Source organism: Lacerta agilis, chromosome 12 (assembly GCF_009819535.1).
Source record: "Lacerta agilis isolate rLacAgi1 chromosome 12, rLacAgi1.pri, whole genome shotgun sequence".
NCBI classification, from domain to species: Eukaryota; Metazoa; Chordata; class Lepidosauria; order Squamata; family Lacertidae; genus Lacerta; species Lacerta agilis.
The window spans coordinates 39,625,562-39,645,345 of NC_046323.1; the positions used below are offsets into that span (position 1 = coordinate 39,625,562).

At 39.2% G+C, this 19,784-nt stretch overlaps 1 protein-coding gene across 3 annotated transcripts in view; it reads right to left on the bottom strand.

The window, feature by feature from the left end:
* The window catches only part of PARD3 (par-3 family cell polarity regulator), a 624,867-nt gene that overhangs the window by 231,835 nt on the left and 373,248 nt on the right, over positions 1-19,784 (bottom strand). For 2 of the 3 annotated variants that reach the window (XM_033166263.1, XM_033166261.1), the window contains exons 18-20: positions 17,885-17,929; positions 11,562-11,789; positions 5,041-5,257 (exon numbers count right to left, since the gene is read on the bottom strand). In XM_033166263.1, the coding sequence (XP_033022154.1) occupies positions 5,041-5,257; positions 11,562-11,789; positions 17,885-17,929 (490 nt within the window). The remainder of the gene's footprint in view (positions 1-5,040; positions 5,258-11,561; positions 11,790-17,884; positions 17,930-19,784) is intronic. The other variant, XM_033166262.1, reaches the window with a different exon arrangement.

A 19,784-nucleotide genomic window follows, 5' to 3' on the forward strand; every position in this document is an offset into this window, starting at 1 on the left:
GGCGACAAGCGGCGGGTGGGGGTGACAAGCGGCGGCCCCTCCCGCCACAGCTCCCTCCGTCACCCCGGGAGCAGCAGCGCTGCACGGACGGGGTGCTCGCTCGGCCGAGCGAGCACCCCGTCCCTGCAGCGCTGCTCCTCCCGGGGTGACCGGTGGTGCGTGGGGAGTGGTGGGAGGGGGTGACAAGCGGAGGCCCCTCCCACCACTCCCACGCGCCGCCGCTCCCTCCGTCACCCCGGGAGCAGCAGCGCTGCAGTAAACAGCTGGCTGATTGGCCTGTTGCCTACTGACACGGCCGGGGACTCCTCTGTGCGGCGAGGGACAAAGTCCCCTGCCCAACAGGAAGTGGGAGAGCGGCTCCGTGGCCCACCGCAACTCCTCCCCACAAGGAAGTGGAGCGGCTTTAGTTGTTTAGGCATAAATAACACTGACCTAAAAATACTTCTAGAGAGTGAGTTTCCCTATAGGCAGTGAACTCCATTATAGCTGTTTCCCTGTTCTGTCATTCAGCAGTGAGTAATCCCTTAGTAAATTGCCTTGCAAGGCGGTGGAGCAGATGCAAGTCTGGCTCCATGCTGACTTTGGTTTGCAAATTGGGAACCATCTCACCTGTCCCTCACTTCAGAGCCATTTCTCCCTGGAACAAATTCTCCCATAAGTCCACCTAAGGACACCAGTGTTAACCACATTTGGGGCTCACCAGGATTTCCCTTGATGTGGTATCTGAAACCCACTTAGTTTTAAGATCCTGGTGTAAGGATCATCTAACTGTACAAAAGAGCTTATATCCCAATGATTTCATATGTAACTCAGGAACCTGTAGAAAAACTGCTCCACAATTGCGGAATTGTCTTTGGTGAACATCTGCAAAGGACATGGAATAGAGTAAGCTGCCTTATACAGAGTGAGACCATAGGTCCATCTGGCTCTGTGTTGTCTTCACTGATTAACAGCATCTCTCTGGGGTTACATGCTATTCCTTATTTCAGCTGCCTTTGGAACTGGAGGCTAGGTTAGCATGGGAAGAATGTCAACACACCACAGCATGGTAAAACTTGTGTTTTAGTCTTGTATTTTATCTTGGGAACTGCCCTTGAGATCTTGTGATGAAGTTGGAAATGTAAAAAAGTGGAAGGTACCTTTTTTCATATGTGGTGGACATGCCCTAAGGTTAAGGCTTTCTGGGAAAAAATTTACAATGAACTTTAAAAAGTAATGAAAATTACTTTTAGTAAGAAACCAGAGGCCTTCCTTTTGGGCATGACCAATCATGAGATACCCAGGCAAGATAGAGTGTTTTTTATGTATGCCACAACAGCTGCTAGAATTCTGATTGCAAAAAACTGGAAAGGTGAAGAGCTCCCGACTATAGAAGAGTGGCAGATGAAGTTAATGGACTTTATGGAACTCGCTGAACTGACCGCAAAGCTCCGAGACCAGAGGGAGGAGAAGGTGCAAGAAGATTGGAAGAAATTTAAAGACTACTTAAAGAATCGTGAAAAATTAGCTATTTGAAGCAGAATCAGTGATTATAAGTGGCTTTAGCTATAAGATGTTAGATGAAAGTAGTAAATTAGAAGTTATGTTTATGAAAGTTTTATGTTTATTAAATGTACTAATAAATTATATGAGATAAGTTAGATATTGGAATTGCAATAAGAATAATAAGAATAAGGATGAATGATGGGGAAATAGGTACAAAGTTACTAAAGTAAATTAGTTTTGAACGCAGTTGAGAGAATGGGGGAATGGGGGGTTTTAGTAGTGTGTCAATAATGAATCACCATACATGCAAGCGCTGAGTATTCCTTTGTTTTGTACAAATGTTGATCCTTGTTCAGATGCAACATAGATGTCACAGCTTCACTAAAACAGGACATAAACCCACACTGATAGAATTATAGATGGTTTAGATTATGACCGAATGAAGGAGCATTAAATGGTGCATGAATCGTCACCACAACACAAGCAAGCTGCAACATTTCTACTGTTGCTTATATAAGTCCTACCTGAACATATCCCCCAAGCCTTTGAGCATCCCTTTCTTGGCTTTAATTTTATCCTTTTCTTTATCTCGATCTTTCTTCTTGTCCTTCCCAATTATTTTCCGGTCTCCTTTATCTTGACTGCCATTTATGTGTCTTTCCAGCGAATGGAAAATTACTTTTAGTAAGAAACCAGAGGCCTTCCTTTTGGGCATGACCAATCATGAGATACCCAGGCAAGATAGAGTGTTTTTTATGTATGCCACAACAGCTGCTAGAATTTTGATTGCAAAAAACTGGAAAGGCGAAGAGCTCCCGACTATAGAAGAGTGGCAGATGAAGTTAATGGACTTTATGGAACTCGCTGAACTGACCGCAAAGCTCCGAGACCAGAGGGAGGAGAAGGTGCAAGAAGATTGGAAGAAATTTAAAGACTACTTAAAGAATCGTGAAAAATTAGCTATTTGAAGCAGAATCAGTGATTATAAGTGGCTTTAGCTATAAGATGTTAGATGAAAGTAGTAAATTAGAAGTTATGTTTATGAAAGTTTTATGTTTATTAAATGTACTAATAAATTATATGAGATAAGTTAGATATTGGAATTGCAATAAGAATAATAAGAATAAGGATGAATGATGGGGAAATAGGTACAAAGTTACTAAAGTAAATTAGTTTTGAACGCAGTTGAGAGAATGGGGGAATGGGGGGTTTTAGTAGTGTGTCAATAATGAATCACCATACATGCAAGCGCTGAGTATTCCTTTGTTTTGTACAAATGTTGATCCTTGTTCAGATGCAACATAGATGTCACAGCTTCACTAAAACAGGACATAAACCCACACTGATAGAATTATAGATGGTTTAGATTATGACCGAATGAAGGAGCATTAAATGGTGCATGAATCGTCACCACAACACAAGCAAGCTGCAACATTTCTACTGTTGCTTATATAAGTCCTACCTGAACATATCCCCCAAGCCTTTGAGCATCCCTTTCTTGGCTTTAATTTTATCCTTTTCTTTATCTCGATCTTTCTTCTTGTCCTTCCCAATTATTTTCCGGTCTCCTTTATCTTGACTGCCATTTATGTGTCTTTCCAGCGAATGGAAAATTACTTTTAGTAAGAAACCAGAGGCCTTCCTTTTGGGCATGACCAATCATGAGATACCCAGGCAAGATAGAGTGTTTTTTATGTATGCCACAACAGCTGCTAGAATTTTGATTGCAAAAAACTGGAAAGGCGAAGAGCTCCCGACTATAGAAGAGTGGCAGATGAAGTTAATGGACTTTATGGAACTCGCTGAACTGACCGCAAAGCTCCGAGACCAGAGGGAGGAGAAGGTGCAAGAAGATTGGAAGAAATTTAAAGACTACTTAAAGAATCGTGAAAAATTAGCTATTTGAAGCAGAATCAGTGATTATAAGTGGCTTTAGCTATAAGATGTTAGATGAAAGTAGTAAACTAGAAGTTATGTTTATGAAAGTTTTATGTTTATTAAATGTACTAATAAATTATATGAGATAAGTTAGATATTGGAATTGCAATAAGAATAATAAGAATAAGGATGAATGATGGGGAAATAGGTACAAAGTTACTAAAGTAAATTAGTTTTGAACGCAGTTGAGAGAATGGGGGAAGTCCCCGAATAAGAATCGAAATTAGATTTAATATTAAACATAGTCTGTTCCAGTGTTCGTGTTTTAGGTTTGTATAAGTTTCTTTCTCTTTTTATTGTCTATTTTAAGTTTAACTTTTTTATTGTTAGTGTGTGTGTTTTTTAATGTATTTGTATGGTTTATTGTGATTTGTTGTTTAATGTGGAAAACCAATAAAATCTTATAAAAAAAAGAGAGAGATCTTGTGATGAAGGGTGGTATAAAAATATAAAGAAATAAAGAAATAAAACAGCAACCAGTACATTTCCAGCAACACTCACCAAGTCAGCATTGGTCATGACAGCTGCTACATAGGGAAATTGCACTTGGCTAACCCCCAACCTCAACCAGTTGACCACATGAGGGGGTTCTGCTAAGTAAGTTGCATTTCAGGGAATGCAACTTACTTAAGCGAACGCTCCGCGGCGGCGACCAGGAGCGCAGGGAGCGATCAGCTGAAATCAGCAGAGGAAAGCGACAGAGAAGCGGCTTCAGTAGAGGCTGCTGGCGCTATGCAGCCGGCGAAGGAGTTAGACCGGGCAGGCAAGTGGGAGGCAGGGAAGCAGGCAGCGGGGAGCAGCAAGCAGCATGAAGGGAGCAGCAAGCGGGGAAGCGAGTCTGCGTCCAGGAGATTCGAGGAAGCAAGCCGAAAAGGAAGTCTCTCGGCTCGCGCCTCTCCTTTTGGAAGGGAGCCCCCGGCCACGCCCCCAGCTGGCTGATTGGCCTGTTGCCTGCTGACGCGGCCGGCTACAACTGATAAAAACCAATTAAAAAGTGGTGGATCAGTGATTAAGAACTCAAATCAGGGAAGTGGAAATCTATGGAAGAAGTTGCTGCTGGGACTGTGCTGGTGCAGAACCCCCTTCCTAAAGGGATTGTTTCAGCTGGTACTGGACTGGGGCTTATCAGCCATTTCAGATAAATTGTTTTCAAATCCACACATACTGGAGCATAGCAATTGCTCAAAAATAAAAGTGCAAGGTACCAGCTCTTCACTTGGGAAATGTTCTCTATTCCAAATCAACCCCAGAAAGGTTGTGTTGCCATGAGTGAAAACTGGGGAAACCATAGAGGATCTCCAGGGTTCAACATGGATTTCTCTGAACACTTACATTTCAAGAAGCCTTTGCTGCTGTGAACTGGGTTTTAGTAGTGTGTCAATAATGAAACACCATACATGCAAGCGCTGAGTATTCCTTTGTTTTGTAGAAATGTTGATCCTTGTTCGGATGCAACATAGATGTCACAGCTTCACTAAAACAGGACATAAACCCACACTGATAGAATTATAGATGGTTTAGATTATGACCAAATGAAGGAGCATTAAATGGTGCATGAATCGTCACCACAACACAAAGAAGCTGCAACATTTCTACTGTTGCTTATATAAGTCCTACCTGAACATATCCCCCAAGCCTTTGAGCATTCCTTTCTTGGCTTTAATTTTATCCTTTTCTTTATCTCGATCTTTCTTCTTGTCCTTCCCAATTTTTTTCCGGTCTCCTTTATCTTGACTGCCATTTATGTGTCTTTCCAGCGAATGGGATGGCTGGTCACTAGATGTGGAGGCAGATTCTCTCCCTGATCGTGAGCTTTCCTCAGTATCTTCCTCCACTGAAAGAGTAAGGTAGTTTTAGTAGGGGGTGGGGGGGAAAGATTTGGAAAAAAAAATTCTCTGCTGTGATTCAAGACAAATAGTTGTACAACCCTTATATGTTCATCCAGAATGAACAGCCACTACACTCCAGGAAACCACCCAGGTGGTAAACTGCATGAGTTTCTCTGCTTGTATCTGGAAAGCTCCACATATGAAGTCCATGAAACTGCACATATTTTACTGTACAAGGTGCAGTTTTTGGTTTAACTTGCTTGCTCAATATTCTGTTCGCTTAATAAGCCAAGAAATGAATGAGTCCTTTGGATAAATATATATAGCTCATTTGATCCTCCCTTGGCCCAAGCAGGCAAGCAATCAAACTAGGGAGTCCTCCATTGACTATAGTTTGATATTTCATGCTAACCAGGAAAATATGCTTAATTGCTTCACAGCAAGCCAGCAAGCCATGGTTTGAAGCTGACTTAATATCCTGGCTTGTTCCAAAGCTGTTAATCATAACAAACAAAGTGCAATGGAATACCTTGGTTTGCTTGCTCCCTCAGGCAAAGGGGCTGGCCTTTATGTCCAAAAGACCAATTCATACCTAATATTATTAAGACAAGATATGCTAATCTGAACATGGTCTATATCTTTATATATCTGAGTTTACAATGTTATCCACTATGTACATTTACAACATAGTTCTCCATTTTAACCTTGAATATCAGCTCATTCTTCACACCCATTTTCAGGAGAAAATGAAGGATGCAAAAATTTTCTTAACACAACATACACCTTGAAGACTGAGATATTGAAATGAAAGCTGAGCATGTTCATATTCAAGGCACAATCCTACATTTCAAGTTCAAACACCAACTCAGTCCCACACTGGCTTTCATTTATGCTGGTGAATAAGTAAAACATACCGTAATACTATATCACCCTTGGGCACTGAGGTATCACAGTGGTTTTCAAAGATAGAGCGAGGCTGAGAAAAAGATGCAATATGCAATATCTGAAGTGAGGACTCAAGGACATTGTGCTTTAAGGCAATGTTAGAAAAATCCAAATTAATTAAAACTAATTTATAATACTTGACATTCAACAAGGATAATGATAATAATAATAATAATAATAATAATAATAATAATAATAATAATAATGGTGTTTAATTGCTTATTGAAGTATTTCTATGCACATTTCCCTTCCTATTAAAAACAATCAATCACACCTCGTGCAATTCACATTATTTATATACTGGAATATTCAAAACTTGTGATCGTCATCAGTTACCTCAGCTTTGCCAACACATTAGCAGGAAATTGCAAACATGTTCTAAGATAGTATGCCTCTGAATATCACTTGATTTGGGGGCAACCAGCAAGGAGTGCTGTTGCCCTCATATTTTACTTGTCTGCCTTTTATTGTATTGTATCACATTGCTTTTAGGGATATATACCTCACACTTCAATAACATTTTTCAGTAGCTTTCTAGAGCATCTTGTTTGTTACTATGGGAAATAAGATGCTGGACTTGGATGGACCTTCAGCTTACAGCAGGACTTTTCTTATCTCATCCACTGAGGGTCAGGGAACACACTCATTCAGTAGGTTTGGACTTCCCTGTTGCTTTGCAATTCATTTCATACAATCTCTAATAAAACTTCATTTCTACAATTCCCATGCAACAAAAGAACTTTATTTTAGGCAACTGCCAGCTTATTACCAACTTCTTTAAAAGTGATCCAGGGAGCCCCTACAGGATTGTGTGGATGCAACCTAAATCTTTCCTTTTTCTGAACAGCAACCTCTTTTCAACCTGTTGCTTTTCAACCCTCTCCCACACAAATTTTAAAGCTGTATGCAGTGCAATAGGAGGTGGAAGGAGTAAATCACTGCTGCATGTCCATACATCCATCTTTGGATACTTGATTGCTAAGGAAAGGGTTGTAGCTCAGTGGTGAAGTTTGAATGCAAAAATTCCCATCTTCAATCACTGGCCTCTCCAATTATGACTGGAGAGTTTCTCCAAGTCAGGATACACCAGCGGCAGAAGGTGCTTTCACAGAGCCCAGCTTAGGGATCGAGGGACTCAGGGCGTCCTTCTCACACTGCCTTCCCCAATCCGCTTTGTGAGGTTGGGATCTGCCAGCAACTGAAATAATTTATTTTCAAACAAGATTTTGATTTGACCACTGCTTAATGTATTGATTGGAAGGGATGTTGCTGCTGTTTTCAGTGTGATTGTTTGAGTTTTCAGGTTGGATTCACTGATGGTTTTATGTTTTCTTTTGTATCTGTAAGCTGATTTGACCAACGCTTTTGTGGAAGAGAAAAGCAGGGTATGCATTACTGAAGAAATAAAATGTTGCCTCATTATTCAGGCAAGAAATTAAAGTTCTGATTTTTGTGATAGTTCATAGTTCGCTGATGACATTACTAAAAAGCAATGGGTCGGGGGGAAGAGTTAATGAAAAAGTGCAGGCGACAACCCCCTTTCCCATTTTAGCCACTAAGACCAAAACATCAAATCAGATTGTTCTTTAGGGTATGATTCCAAGAGCAAAGACATGTTATACTTAAGAGAACTGCAAGAAAAGTATTGTGAAACTGCTATCCTAATTACGTCTTATGAAAATGCTCATAAGAAACTGTAGCTATTGAACGTGAAGCTGTTCCATAACTGAGCTTCTAGACGGTGTATTGTGTTATTTAATACAAGCAGAGTCTCTAGCAATTAAGACTCAACAGAGATTAGAAAGCTCTGCCAATTTATTCAGATTCAAATGGCTTGCTCTCAGACAACACACCAGAGAAAGGAACTGTTTCTTATCAGCTATTCCAAGATTTTGAAAACAAGCACTGTGATTCATATGATCCAAATACCCCAAGCAGTCAGCTGTGACTATCTGATTATACCCATTAAAATCTATAGGTACCCTCTGCCAAACTTAAGGTCTTCCCATCTGTCTTTCAGACTCAGTTCAACGGTCTGAATGGCCACTTGTTCTGAGTGCAGCAATTATATTATGGTTTTTAAAAAGCCCCCACAGTAAATGTGGTCACATGGTGTGCCCTTATATTTTTAGAACTCATTGCGGGACACTGATCAAGATTTCTTTATGAAACAGTTCAGTGCAACTTATCTGAATAGCTCAGTCAGTACAGCATGAGACTCTTAATCTCAGGGTTGTGGGTTCAGGACCCATGTTGGGTGGAAGATTCCTGCATTGCAGGGGGTTGTACTAGATGACCCTTGTGGTCCCTTTCCAACTCTACAATACTCTGATTCTATTGTCTTCGAATACAAAAGGGTCACCAGCTGAACAAATGAAAGATTACTGCTTACAAAGGCAAAACATTTTCTACTAGAATTTTACAATGCTTTAAAATTCTAAATTCTGAACTATTGGGGGAGGAGAGAAATAGCTGCAAGGGGGATTTGAACACAACCCACCTCCATAGGGTTTAACTGAACACTAATTACTTTTGGTCAAGCATGTATAGTGCCACTTTAACACACTTGATCCCTACCTTAAATGGAACGTCTGTATCCATATCAAATAGTGGCCCACCGAGTACGCCTGCATTGTCATTCTATAGTTCTCTCTCTCCTTCCCCTTCCCCTTCTCCCTCTCTCAAAATACATGGTGCCATCCTGAATGTTGCAAAATTCAGGGCAGATAAAAGAAAGCACTTTTTCACACAGCACATAGTTGAACTGTGGAATTCATTCCCCACAATATTTAGGGATGTCCAGCTTTAAAGGGGGGATTAGAAAAATGCTTGGAGGGGAAGGCTATCCATGGATACCAGCCACAACGGCTATATTCTGCCTCCAGTTTGCATCTGAATATCAGTTGCTAGGAATCATGTGAGAAGAATGCTGATGCATTCAGGTCCAGTTTGTGGGCTGCTTATGGGCACTGGTTGACCACTGTAAGAAAAGCTTAAACATGGAGCACTTGTGATCCACCCCTTTGTGCCCCACGTCCTATGGGTGGAATCCAACTGTTTCCGCAGTCTCAGAAGAAGGGCTTTTGACCCACTTTTGGAAAAGGTGGGGAGGGTTTTTTTGCTTTCCTTGTTGCAGAGCTGAGCACACACACCCTCTGAAAATCAGCTCTAGGTTGCTGGGGAACCCTGCAGAACAAATCAAAAGGTACCACAGGAGGCTGCCAAGGGAATCAGAAAAAATCCCCCCCCCCCCGTTCTGTTATGGGGCACCTCCACTGGATTCCACCCTATGTCACTGGGTCAATTAGATAAGACTGATAGCATTTAGCTGCTCTGAACTGCCAGATTTGAAATGAAGCTGAATTAATTCTGCTGCTGTTATTGAAGGAAATATTTCAAATGTCCTTACATTCAATTATGTGATATTTTTAGAAGCAAGCTTTTTAAAAAAGAAAAACTAATATAAAATAGAACAGTGAATTTGTAGGAGTAAATTTGCTCATTATGACAGGAGTTTCTTAAAATGTAAACACATTCATAAAAAGCTGAGATTGCAGATTCATTTTTCCAACTCCTTGTGTCAGTCGACAAGCTAAGTATTAATTACCTTAGCTTTCCCAGCTCTTTTCCATTCATAAACTTTTAATGTTTAAAGGTAAAGTAACTAGATAGGTGGGGGGACCTGCTGGGATACATTCAAAACACTACAACATTAAGGTTAAAAAATTAATAATTTCCATATTATTCTGCCCCATTTAAGTTAATTTGCTATTCACTCTTTTTTGAGCATGGACTGTCATTTTACTAGCCCATTGCTGCACCATTCAATAATTATACAGGTTACGTTTGAAAAGATTATTTTATGTTAATGACATTCTTCTCATGTTAGGTCACTCTTAGGGTTAAAGAACTGAAAATGTAAATGAATGCCCATTAGGATGGGTAATAGCTGATCATTAACTTTATGCTTTATTAGATCTGCCAACCTTACATATTCTAATTAAAGAACAGCCGTAATTTTTCTTCACTTTATGGATGAACTTCCAATGCTGAAATTTTTCATCCTAAATGCAACTTATTTCCCCCCTCTCCCTCCCTCCCTCATTAAACTTTAGAACCAAAGTGTTTGCCCCCTTCCCTTTTCATTTAACTCATTATCTTGCTGTTAAGACGGTACACAAGGAATCTTGATTTTAAAATAATAATAATAATAATAATAATAATAATAATAATAATAATAATAAATGCTTTGCGTGTCTGCATCTAATCTTGCCACTTTTTAAAATTCATTTATTGGTGTGTGTTTCTTTTTGTAAAGCTATCAAAGAAAAAAATAAAATAAATTTGGGATTAAGATGTTTTTTCAGGACAGAGGAGGACCTGTGTGCTGGGTCCCATAGAAGAGGAGGAGGAGGAGGAGGAGGAGGAGTTTGGATTTGATATCCCGCTTTATCACTACCCTAAGGAGTCTCAAAGCAGCCAACAATCTCCTTTCCCTTCCTCCCTCACAACAAACACTCTGAGGTGAGTAAGGCTGAGAGACTTCAGAGAAGTGTGACTAGCCCAAGGTCACCCAGCAGGTGCATGTGGAGGAGCGGAGACGTGAACCCGGTTCATCAGATTACTGGTCTACCGCTCTTAACCACTACACCACACTGGCTCTCAGAGAGATTGCACCTGACATAAAAGCCAGGAATTGATACAGAGCAGCAGGGATGGGGCGGGGGGGGGTAGGAGAGGGACCAAGACATCAGAGTGGACCAGGTAAAACAAGGTCAAAGTTGTGGCTGAAAGTAGGCTTTACAAATGGTGGAGGAATTTGGAAGGAGTCAGGCAGAAGAAAACAGAGACAGAGAGAAAGCCTTTTTCAAGCACATGGGGACATGATTGGGAGAGAAAGAAATGAAAGCAAGAAATCTTGAGATGAGTAGGTGTTGGCTAGAGGAGGAAGGATGTTGGCTGAATTACCGGTATCTATTATACACTGTGAACAGGAACTGGGCTACATTGTTTGCACTAACTGAATGTCTAATAGTGTTAGCAGTCACACTGGCATCCTCTGAGGCCTTCTTCACTTGAAGGGTTCCAGTGTGAATTGACTTTGTGGCTACACCGCTTTTAAGTGAACTGTGGAAATTTTGCACAAAGAAGACAGAGTCAGAGCAGGTGGGAGCTTTAAGATGGTGAACAAAAATCTTGGAGGAGTAAAGAGAACTTAACAGGAAGCTACCTTAACAAAAGACATGGTATGATCAAAGTGGCAGGCAGGGTGAAGAGGGGGGATTAACTGAAAGAACCATCAGTAGTGAAAACATCTTTAAAAGGCAATTTTTAAAAGCAGAGTACATGTAAGAGTTTACTTACAGGTTTCCATGCCTTCGTCATCCTCATCTGCAACAGGTTTATCATACGATTTGTCAATTGCAGCTCTGAAGCTCTCATTGCACCCTCGCCCTCTGATTATCCGCGGCCGTGGACGGTGGAAGGGAATGTCACCATTCAAAGTTACCTCAGCGACTGCTGTCTGCAAACTTTCTAATGAACTGGATTTCTTCAGGCCTAATGAGGGGCCTACATCTCTGGTTGGAGAACCTTAATATTTTTAAAAAATGAAAAAAAATAATTAGGATTAGCAGGGAGGACCCTATCACTTGATTATTCACATCTACAGTGACAGTCTACGGGAATGTGCTTAACATTATTCACATTATCTCTATACTCTGTAGGGAATTCTAGGCAGATTTGTTGGTTGGAGCAATGAGCGTGTCAAGTCATACACTATGAATTTGACAAGGTTAGTAACACCCCACTTTTCAAATTGGTGGGAAGTTAAAGTCATCACTGTTATTTCAACCATTTTAATGAGAATAAAATAATTACCAAGCTGGTTAAAAAATAGAGTACAAAGATGTCAGCACTATATACTTGATTGGCATAGCCAGTTAATTTTGTTTTTTTAAACTGCAAAAACAATCCTATGCAAATACTGGAAATAATGAACATTAAGGAGATTTTATTGACCTAAAATTAGCCTGCATTCTCAGAACAGTATCTGGGGAAAATTCTGCCTCACTAGCTTCTTTCATGGAGTGAATTTTAATAACCTGCACTTAAATATTACACTGTTCCCAAGAGTTTGTCTACATGGATTTTTTTTCTTTTGGATTAATTAACCCATATTAGTTAATATGGTTATAATACATTAAAACTCATGTCAACACTTATTATGGACTAAATGCAAGTAATGTAAATTTTTTAACCTTGATTGGGAACAGGGATTACCACAGCATGATAAAAAGCACTAATAATCTCCAACAAACACTTGCAAAGAGAATATTAGCTCACAACAACATTAGTAAAGCAAAAGAAAAAAACTCTATTCATAGGTGGACTTATGGGAGAATTTGTTCCAGGGAGAAATGGCTCTGAAGTGAGGGACAGGTGAGATGGTTCCCAATTTGCAAACCAAAGTCAGCATGGAGCCAGACTTGCATCTGCTCCACCGCCTTGCAAGGCAATTTACTAAGGGATTACTCACTGCTGAATGACAGAACAGGGAAACAGCTATAATGGAGTTCACTGCCTATAGGGAACCCAATACAATTCTTAAGTCATGCTCACCGCTGCATTCAGAGCATGAGGGAGCTGATGTAGCGGTTGCAATAGTTGTTTGGAAACAGCTATGTGTCTGTGGAGTCACACATCAGTATAAATACAATGAATTCACACCTCCTCCAAATACCTCCCATCCCACAGGTCCCCAATTTTTTGAAAGGGAAGAGACCTGGGTATAACTGGAGAGAAAGGACAGCTGGTGGGATGAGCAAGAAAGAAAAAGGAAGGTTCAGTTCTTCCCAGCTGTGTAAACAGTCCTTAGCCTATGCTTGCAAAGAAATGTCTGGTGCGAAGATTGTACAGTATTATTTTTTCCAGAGGACTATTTCATATGTCAATGTGTTAAGAGAAAGCTTCACTGTAGGTAACTACCCTGCATTTTACATCAACGTAACTATCATTATATAAAACTATATAGCTAACTGCAGTTATATAACCCTTTTATTTAGTTTGACGATTGGTTTATTTTTCAATGTTTAAGTCTACACAAATTCAATCTGAGAGACAGCAACACAAAAAAAGTTGGTGAACGTTTTGAAAGTGCAAAGGATAAGCAGTCGTGAATAAAGCAGCTGCTGAATAGATTTATTCCTTAAACCAATGGGAGTAAAAACATTATCCTATTATGTGGCAACTTTAAGTTCCCTCAGTTTCAGCATTTCAATATATATTTTAAATGAAATGCACATCAATCTTTTTCTAATTACCAAGTGGCTCCATGGTCCTTTTGTAAACAGTAGTTACATTACGTACCCATTTATGCTCATAAGAGACCCTGAAGAAAAGGCCCCATTTCCTGCTACCCAGTACGGCTCACTGTGAGAACAATATTTATGTAAGTTGCACTATCCCAAAGGAAAAGCGTGATGGGATATGACCTAATGTTCCCAGAGTACTGTAAAACTAATAATGGATTGCAGAAATGGTAAGGATATTTATTGAACTTGGGTGGCCATCAACATAACTGTGGACAGTTTGCAGACGCTGAAAGACTGAAATAACCCTACATAAGCAGAACGTGTACCATGATGATAAAAGCCAATTTCTGTGTTAACAGTTTAGTTTCAAAGGTACCTTCACTGCAAGGAAAGAGTTCTCAAAACTCAGGGCTTGGTTGAAGACACAACTAAGGCTACAATCCTGTATACTTTTGCTTGGGAATAAGTCTAATTAAAGCCAAGTGGGCTTGCTCTTTCACAGACAAATATAACATTGTGTTGTAAATTAAGCCATTGGTTTCAATGGGATTCAAAAGATGACTAACTTTTTCAGGATTGGGACTTTCCCCCCTAGTAAATTGAATGTGATTGCATCTTAACGGGCATTTGAAAAGGAGCACAATCCCCTGGGAAAGGCCTCCCAAGACAAAACCCACTGAAGCAGGCAGGAGTCATACAGATTGTTCACAAGTCTTGCAATACTCTAACAAACAGAGTCAAATTGAGCCTTTCAACCATTTCTTCTCAAAATTCACAACACATACATTCACCGTTTCACTTTGTATCCCTGATTACAAAGGTCCCTTTTTAATTTAATGTCTCATCTGAATAGGTTAGCACAGGCTCATTCTTTTCTTCTGAAATATATTCCTGAATTAGAGAATGCTTAATAGTGATAATGTTGCTTAATGTGAATAATGTTATTCATAGCTACAATGTTGTGGCTCAAATAACAATAATCCATAATGTTGAGTGCACTTTATAATAACCACAATGCTAAAACTGAGAGAATAAGGCTGAATTCCTATTTTAATAGAGTTTTCTGAACTGCTAACATTGCTTTGAGATAATGACCTTGTTTTCACAACAATCACTATGAATGTGCTGATCTGGGTCACTTTGTCCTTTTTGCTACCATTGGAGAAAACAAACCTTGATCCCTGGCTTAGAGTTATGTCTGAACCAGAGATTGTAGTCCTTTTCATAAGCTTTGTTCTTGGCTTACTAACTGTGGTTTGTCGTAGGAAAACCAGTGGGCCAACAGATGGAGTGGACAGAAAAGTGTCCCTCTATTCAGGTTCAAGATTAGATGTGCCCATTGCTCAACACAGTTAAACTAAATCAAAGCGCTCCAAAACTCAATTTAAACAGGGATTACAAAATAGTGTTTAGATGCTTCCTCATGTTCAGCCTAGCTGGGATCAACAACAGTCAGATGGATGTAACCCAGGTAGAGGGTTTAAGGGGAATTTGTGCAGAAGTGGAAAACCACATGTCTCACCAGTAGGCAGAAATCAGCATATCAGCCCTGGAGTCTTAAGAATTGGCTATGGCCAGCTATGCAGTTTTTCTAAGGTTAATGACTTGAGTGCATTTATACAACCATTAAGCACAGATCATTTTTGGCTATGGTGTCTTATTAGCATCGTAAGGACATTTTATCAGCGCAACATGCAGACGTTTGGGAACAAACATTTCAGATTCTTGGTATCTGAGCTTTTTTTCACTATTACACTGGTACAGTCCCAATGATTTCAGTAAAACTAGATAGTCAGTGTTGATAAGTGTGTAAGTCCACATAATAAAGGGGTAATATTTTGACCTGTCAGGGGGGAACAAGACCCTAAAACCTAAAAGTGCAATTACTTCTATTACTGGAAAAGATCATTAAAACTCCCCCACTGATGAATGGCTATAATGAAACATAGTGTGTTTGAATAAGGCTTTTTGTTCCCAGAGAGCTATTGTTAGCATTATGACAAGGTGAATATGGAAATAGCCCATCATAGTTACTGCATGCTAAGGTTGAATAAATGAGCCATACTCAATTGCTACTGCATAGACTTCTGACCTTTGGAACAAACTGTAAACACTGACAATGATGAGGCAAACCAAGTGAACTGAATAAAGAAAAATAATTTTAAAAAATATTATACTAGATTCTGTCCTAGTGAGAATCTTACTTTCCATTTGTGGCCAACACAATAAAACCCAACTAGTAGTTTTAAATATGTTCCAGTTTATTCTGCCAGTGCACATATGTTCCACTGTTTTGAAGTTTATATATTTCAGTGAATATGTATCAGTTTTACCACACATATTAAACATTTACCTTTAATAACCTAAGGTGTGTTTTTTGTCTGAATTGGTAACATGGATTCATTCAACATCTCAGTTTTTCATAACCTGAAAACTACAGGTTATATGAAAAATCTGCTCTGCATTAAGTAAAAAAAACAAAAAACCAAATATTTATTTTGGTTGGCTCAGATGGTTTGTGGCAAAGGGTCATTGCCCTGTAATCCAAGTGTGTTTTCATGGCTTTTAACGGAGGCTGCCACATGGAACGCTTCGCATTTTTACAAATAATTCCAGAAATTAGGTGTCCTTTTAGTGGTCAGGTCACTTATAAAAGGTTGTGCCAAAGACTTATTCAAAGAATGCTAACATCCTGAACCCAAGGGCTTTGGACCTGATTTGACTTGCTGAAAGTAAGAGGGTAGTATACAAAACCAGGGGAAATCAAGAAGGATTTGATCAAATGTTTGATCAATCTGTTTCTTTGGGTGATTTAAAATAGATGAGACTGGAGGGATGTGAAAATGTGAATCTAGGCCAAAACAAAGAAAAGCTGGTAAGAACTCACAGATGTGTGGGTGGGTTTATTTGTTTTGTGAGCACAGTGGGTAAACAACAATAACAAAACAAACCCCAGGAGTCTGCGTTATAAGATATGAATTATAAAGAGAAACTTGCTGTTCAGGCATGTTAAGTGTTCAGGGTAGATGTACAAACAAGCTCAATGTCATAAAACTAGAATATTAAACTATTAACAGGGCCATTGTAACTGCTTTGCAGACATAAATGCAGCAAAAATGTGTAGGATCGAAAAGTAAGAAAACTAAATTTCATTTTTATTTGTTAAATTACCATTTCATCACATCATTTTGACTCATGCCTGCCAGCTCAGGCAATAGTCACAGGGCTGAATAATATAAATCTAGCTCTTTAGAGCTCAACCAGTCATATAAAATGAAGCACATCTAAACTTTGCATGCGTTGATAAATGCCTCTTAACGAGACTAATCTCAGTATGTAATGTATGCATGCAAGTTACTGCAAGACTGTGCCTTCTCGCTTATTAAGATCTACAAGCTACTCCAGTTGTTTTACAAATGCTACCATCCCAACATTTCTTTTAAATCTAGCTTTCCAGTTGACTGTTAATGTTTCACGATGTGATTAAACAGAGAGCCAATTATATATAGAAAATAATAATAATCAGTGTGCATGGGCCACCCTATTCAATGAGTCATGCTAGGAATAAGTAATATTTTCAGGACTCAAAGGTGAATTGTCCCTAATTAGAGCTAAGTAATGTTACTGTTTCTGTGTATGGAATGTTACTGTGTCCTCTAGATCTACCCTAATTAAAACAACATTCCAAAGGCCAAAAGCTAACTTGCATTAATAAATTATAAAGGCTCATAATTGCAGCTAGTGCATTATTTTAATTGGTAATAAATTCATTCTTTAGAAGCTGGCATCATGACCATTAAAGAAAAAACCAAGCAATGCATGCCTTATAGCACAGGAATCTCTTTGAGTCTTTTGTTCTAATATCCAACTAGGAGAGTATATGGACAGTATGAAGCTGCACCTCCACATTATGTTATTGCCTACTTGTTGCAAAGACAGACGTTCCGTTTAGGCACATAACACAAGATGATGGAACTTTGCAGTTAAAAGCAAATTTCAAAGTCTGGCATTATCAGCGCCTGTAGATAAATACCAAGGATTTCTAACGACATTTTGCTCTGTTGAGTCTGTAGCCCAAAGAACGTATTGTTGAAAAGCTCTAGGGAATAATATTGTCTTTTAACAACTACATTTTGAGGACTGAGTTCCTAGACTCACTCATCTACATGTAATTTCTGCACGCTTGTTATTTTTCTATGATACTGAACATTCGTTAGGCTATTCCATATAATCTGAATTATTTGTGACAATAGAAAAAGTCATGCAACTATTGAAATATTATTTTTCCCATGCACTGTGATTGGCAGCTCTTTAATTGTGGTAAGCTGCTTTGACCAAGGTTTCTATGGCAACCACCCTACAGTCAATTCTTACCTGTTTTCTGGTCATCCATTGTACTGAGTTTAGTCTCGTCAGCTACTGTTAAAAGGTAAATGTATAACGGTTAGCCCTGTTAGTGCCCACATCCCACATGCATCCACTGTTTATATTCTTTTTAAAGTTAGAGGACACTGGAAAAAATCACTCTTCATGCAAATAAGCAATGTTATGCAGACTATCTTGATGGGGCAAAATAAATTCCCGGCAACAAACCTAGTAACCGTCATGCATTGTGTCAGTCATTTCCATGTCACAGCCAAAAACAATGTTATTCACATGCTAGCATACAAAACTAGCAGAGACAAGTTGCCACACATGTCTGGACTTGGTGATTTGAGTTTTTAAAGCCCCACTGGCTCTTATAAAAGCAATATGTATTTGCATACATTGAAATTTCTTCTTAAAAGAAAGCCATAAAAGGCTTGGTTAGAAATGCTTGAGACATACAATTAAAACGATTAAACAGGGGGCAGGGTAGACAAACAAATCTCCTTTGCCTTCATTTAACAATATCCCTGCAGGACTACAAGGCTCCCTTACTTACAGAAATATTAACCCTTCTGAGAATTCATACATCATACAAATAAAATGGGGATGGCACTTTATTATATACTACCCATAAGCGAGCATTTATAAAATGTTCTCAGATTCTAGAATATAGTTCCTTACATGATCCATTGCCACAACTGCTGATTAAATATGAAAATAATGCTGTTCATATGTATCCCATTACTGATTAAATGGTATCCTGTTTTGATTTTCTAAAGAGCAGGTATCTTGCTATTATTAACTTGTGCTCGGTGAGAGTTGCTATGTATCAAACTTTACCAGTCACGGCATGTTATCAGCTTTCCACAATGAAGAGTACTGTGGCATCATAAAAAGGTCATCAAATTCATCAAGTGATTGCATAAGTGGATAAATATACAAATATCATGAGAAGGGTTTTGGGATGTGTGTGGGGGGGAATTTCCACACCATAAATCTTTGGTCAGGACCATTCCATGCAGCAGGTTTGTTTTCTAGACAATACAGTGAACGTATGCATATAAACACCAACTTATACAGATACAAACCGGCAGCTGCACATGACAATATATATTTCTCTCTCTCTTTCTCTTTCTCTCTCTCTCTCTCTCTCTCTCTCACACTCACACTCACACACACACACACACACTTTTGCATATATCCTCAAAACTTGGTGGTTAAGCAGTCTATAAATCTTACTAAAATAAATAAAATAAGAAGCAGATTGGCCAGGTACCCATAAGGCACATAACAGGTCCAGCAGAGGGAGTACAAACACACAACATCCCCACAGGACCCATACTTGCTTACAGACTACAAACTGAAGCAGCTCCTTAACATCAGTGAATGAAACAGATACAAACCACAGTCTTATGTATTGGCCAATGTTGTAATTCCTGCAACATCTGACCTAGATCTCAAAGGAGACTGGGAATGGCAACCTCACTACAGAAACTAATAATCTCTCTTTACGTGTTTATTTATACTATCCAACACTAGCAACCACTAGATGAGAATCTACTCTGATTGGATCGCATATTAATTTGTTATCTGCATAGCAACTGACACCTCTTCCACTGTCTCCCGCATTGATTGGCACTTTGTCAGCAATTCGGAAAATATGTCTTGTAGTAAGTAACTCCCAAATACTTTATCTGACCTTGTCAGCATATCTATTCAATTCTCTAGGTGGGCATTATAGTTTGCAAAATGCTCAAGGTAAATCCTGCAGGAGTCCATTCCTTTCTGAACGGTCGGAGCAAAAAACAATGGTTGACCTTGGCTGTTGACAGTGGATTGTGTTTTGGTGACAGCTGAACATGCATATAAGCATGTATACTGTTTTCTTTGTAAGCTGGTGTTTGTA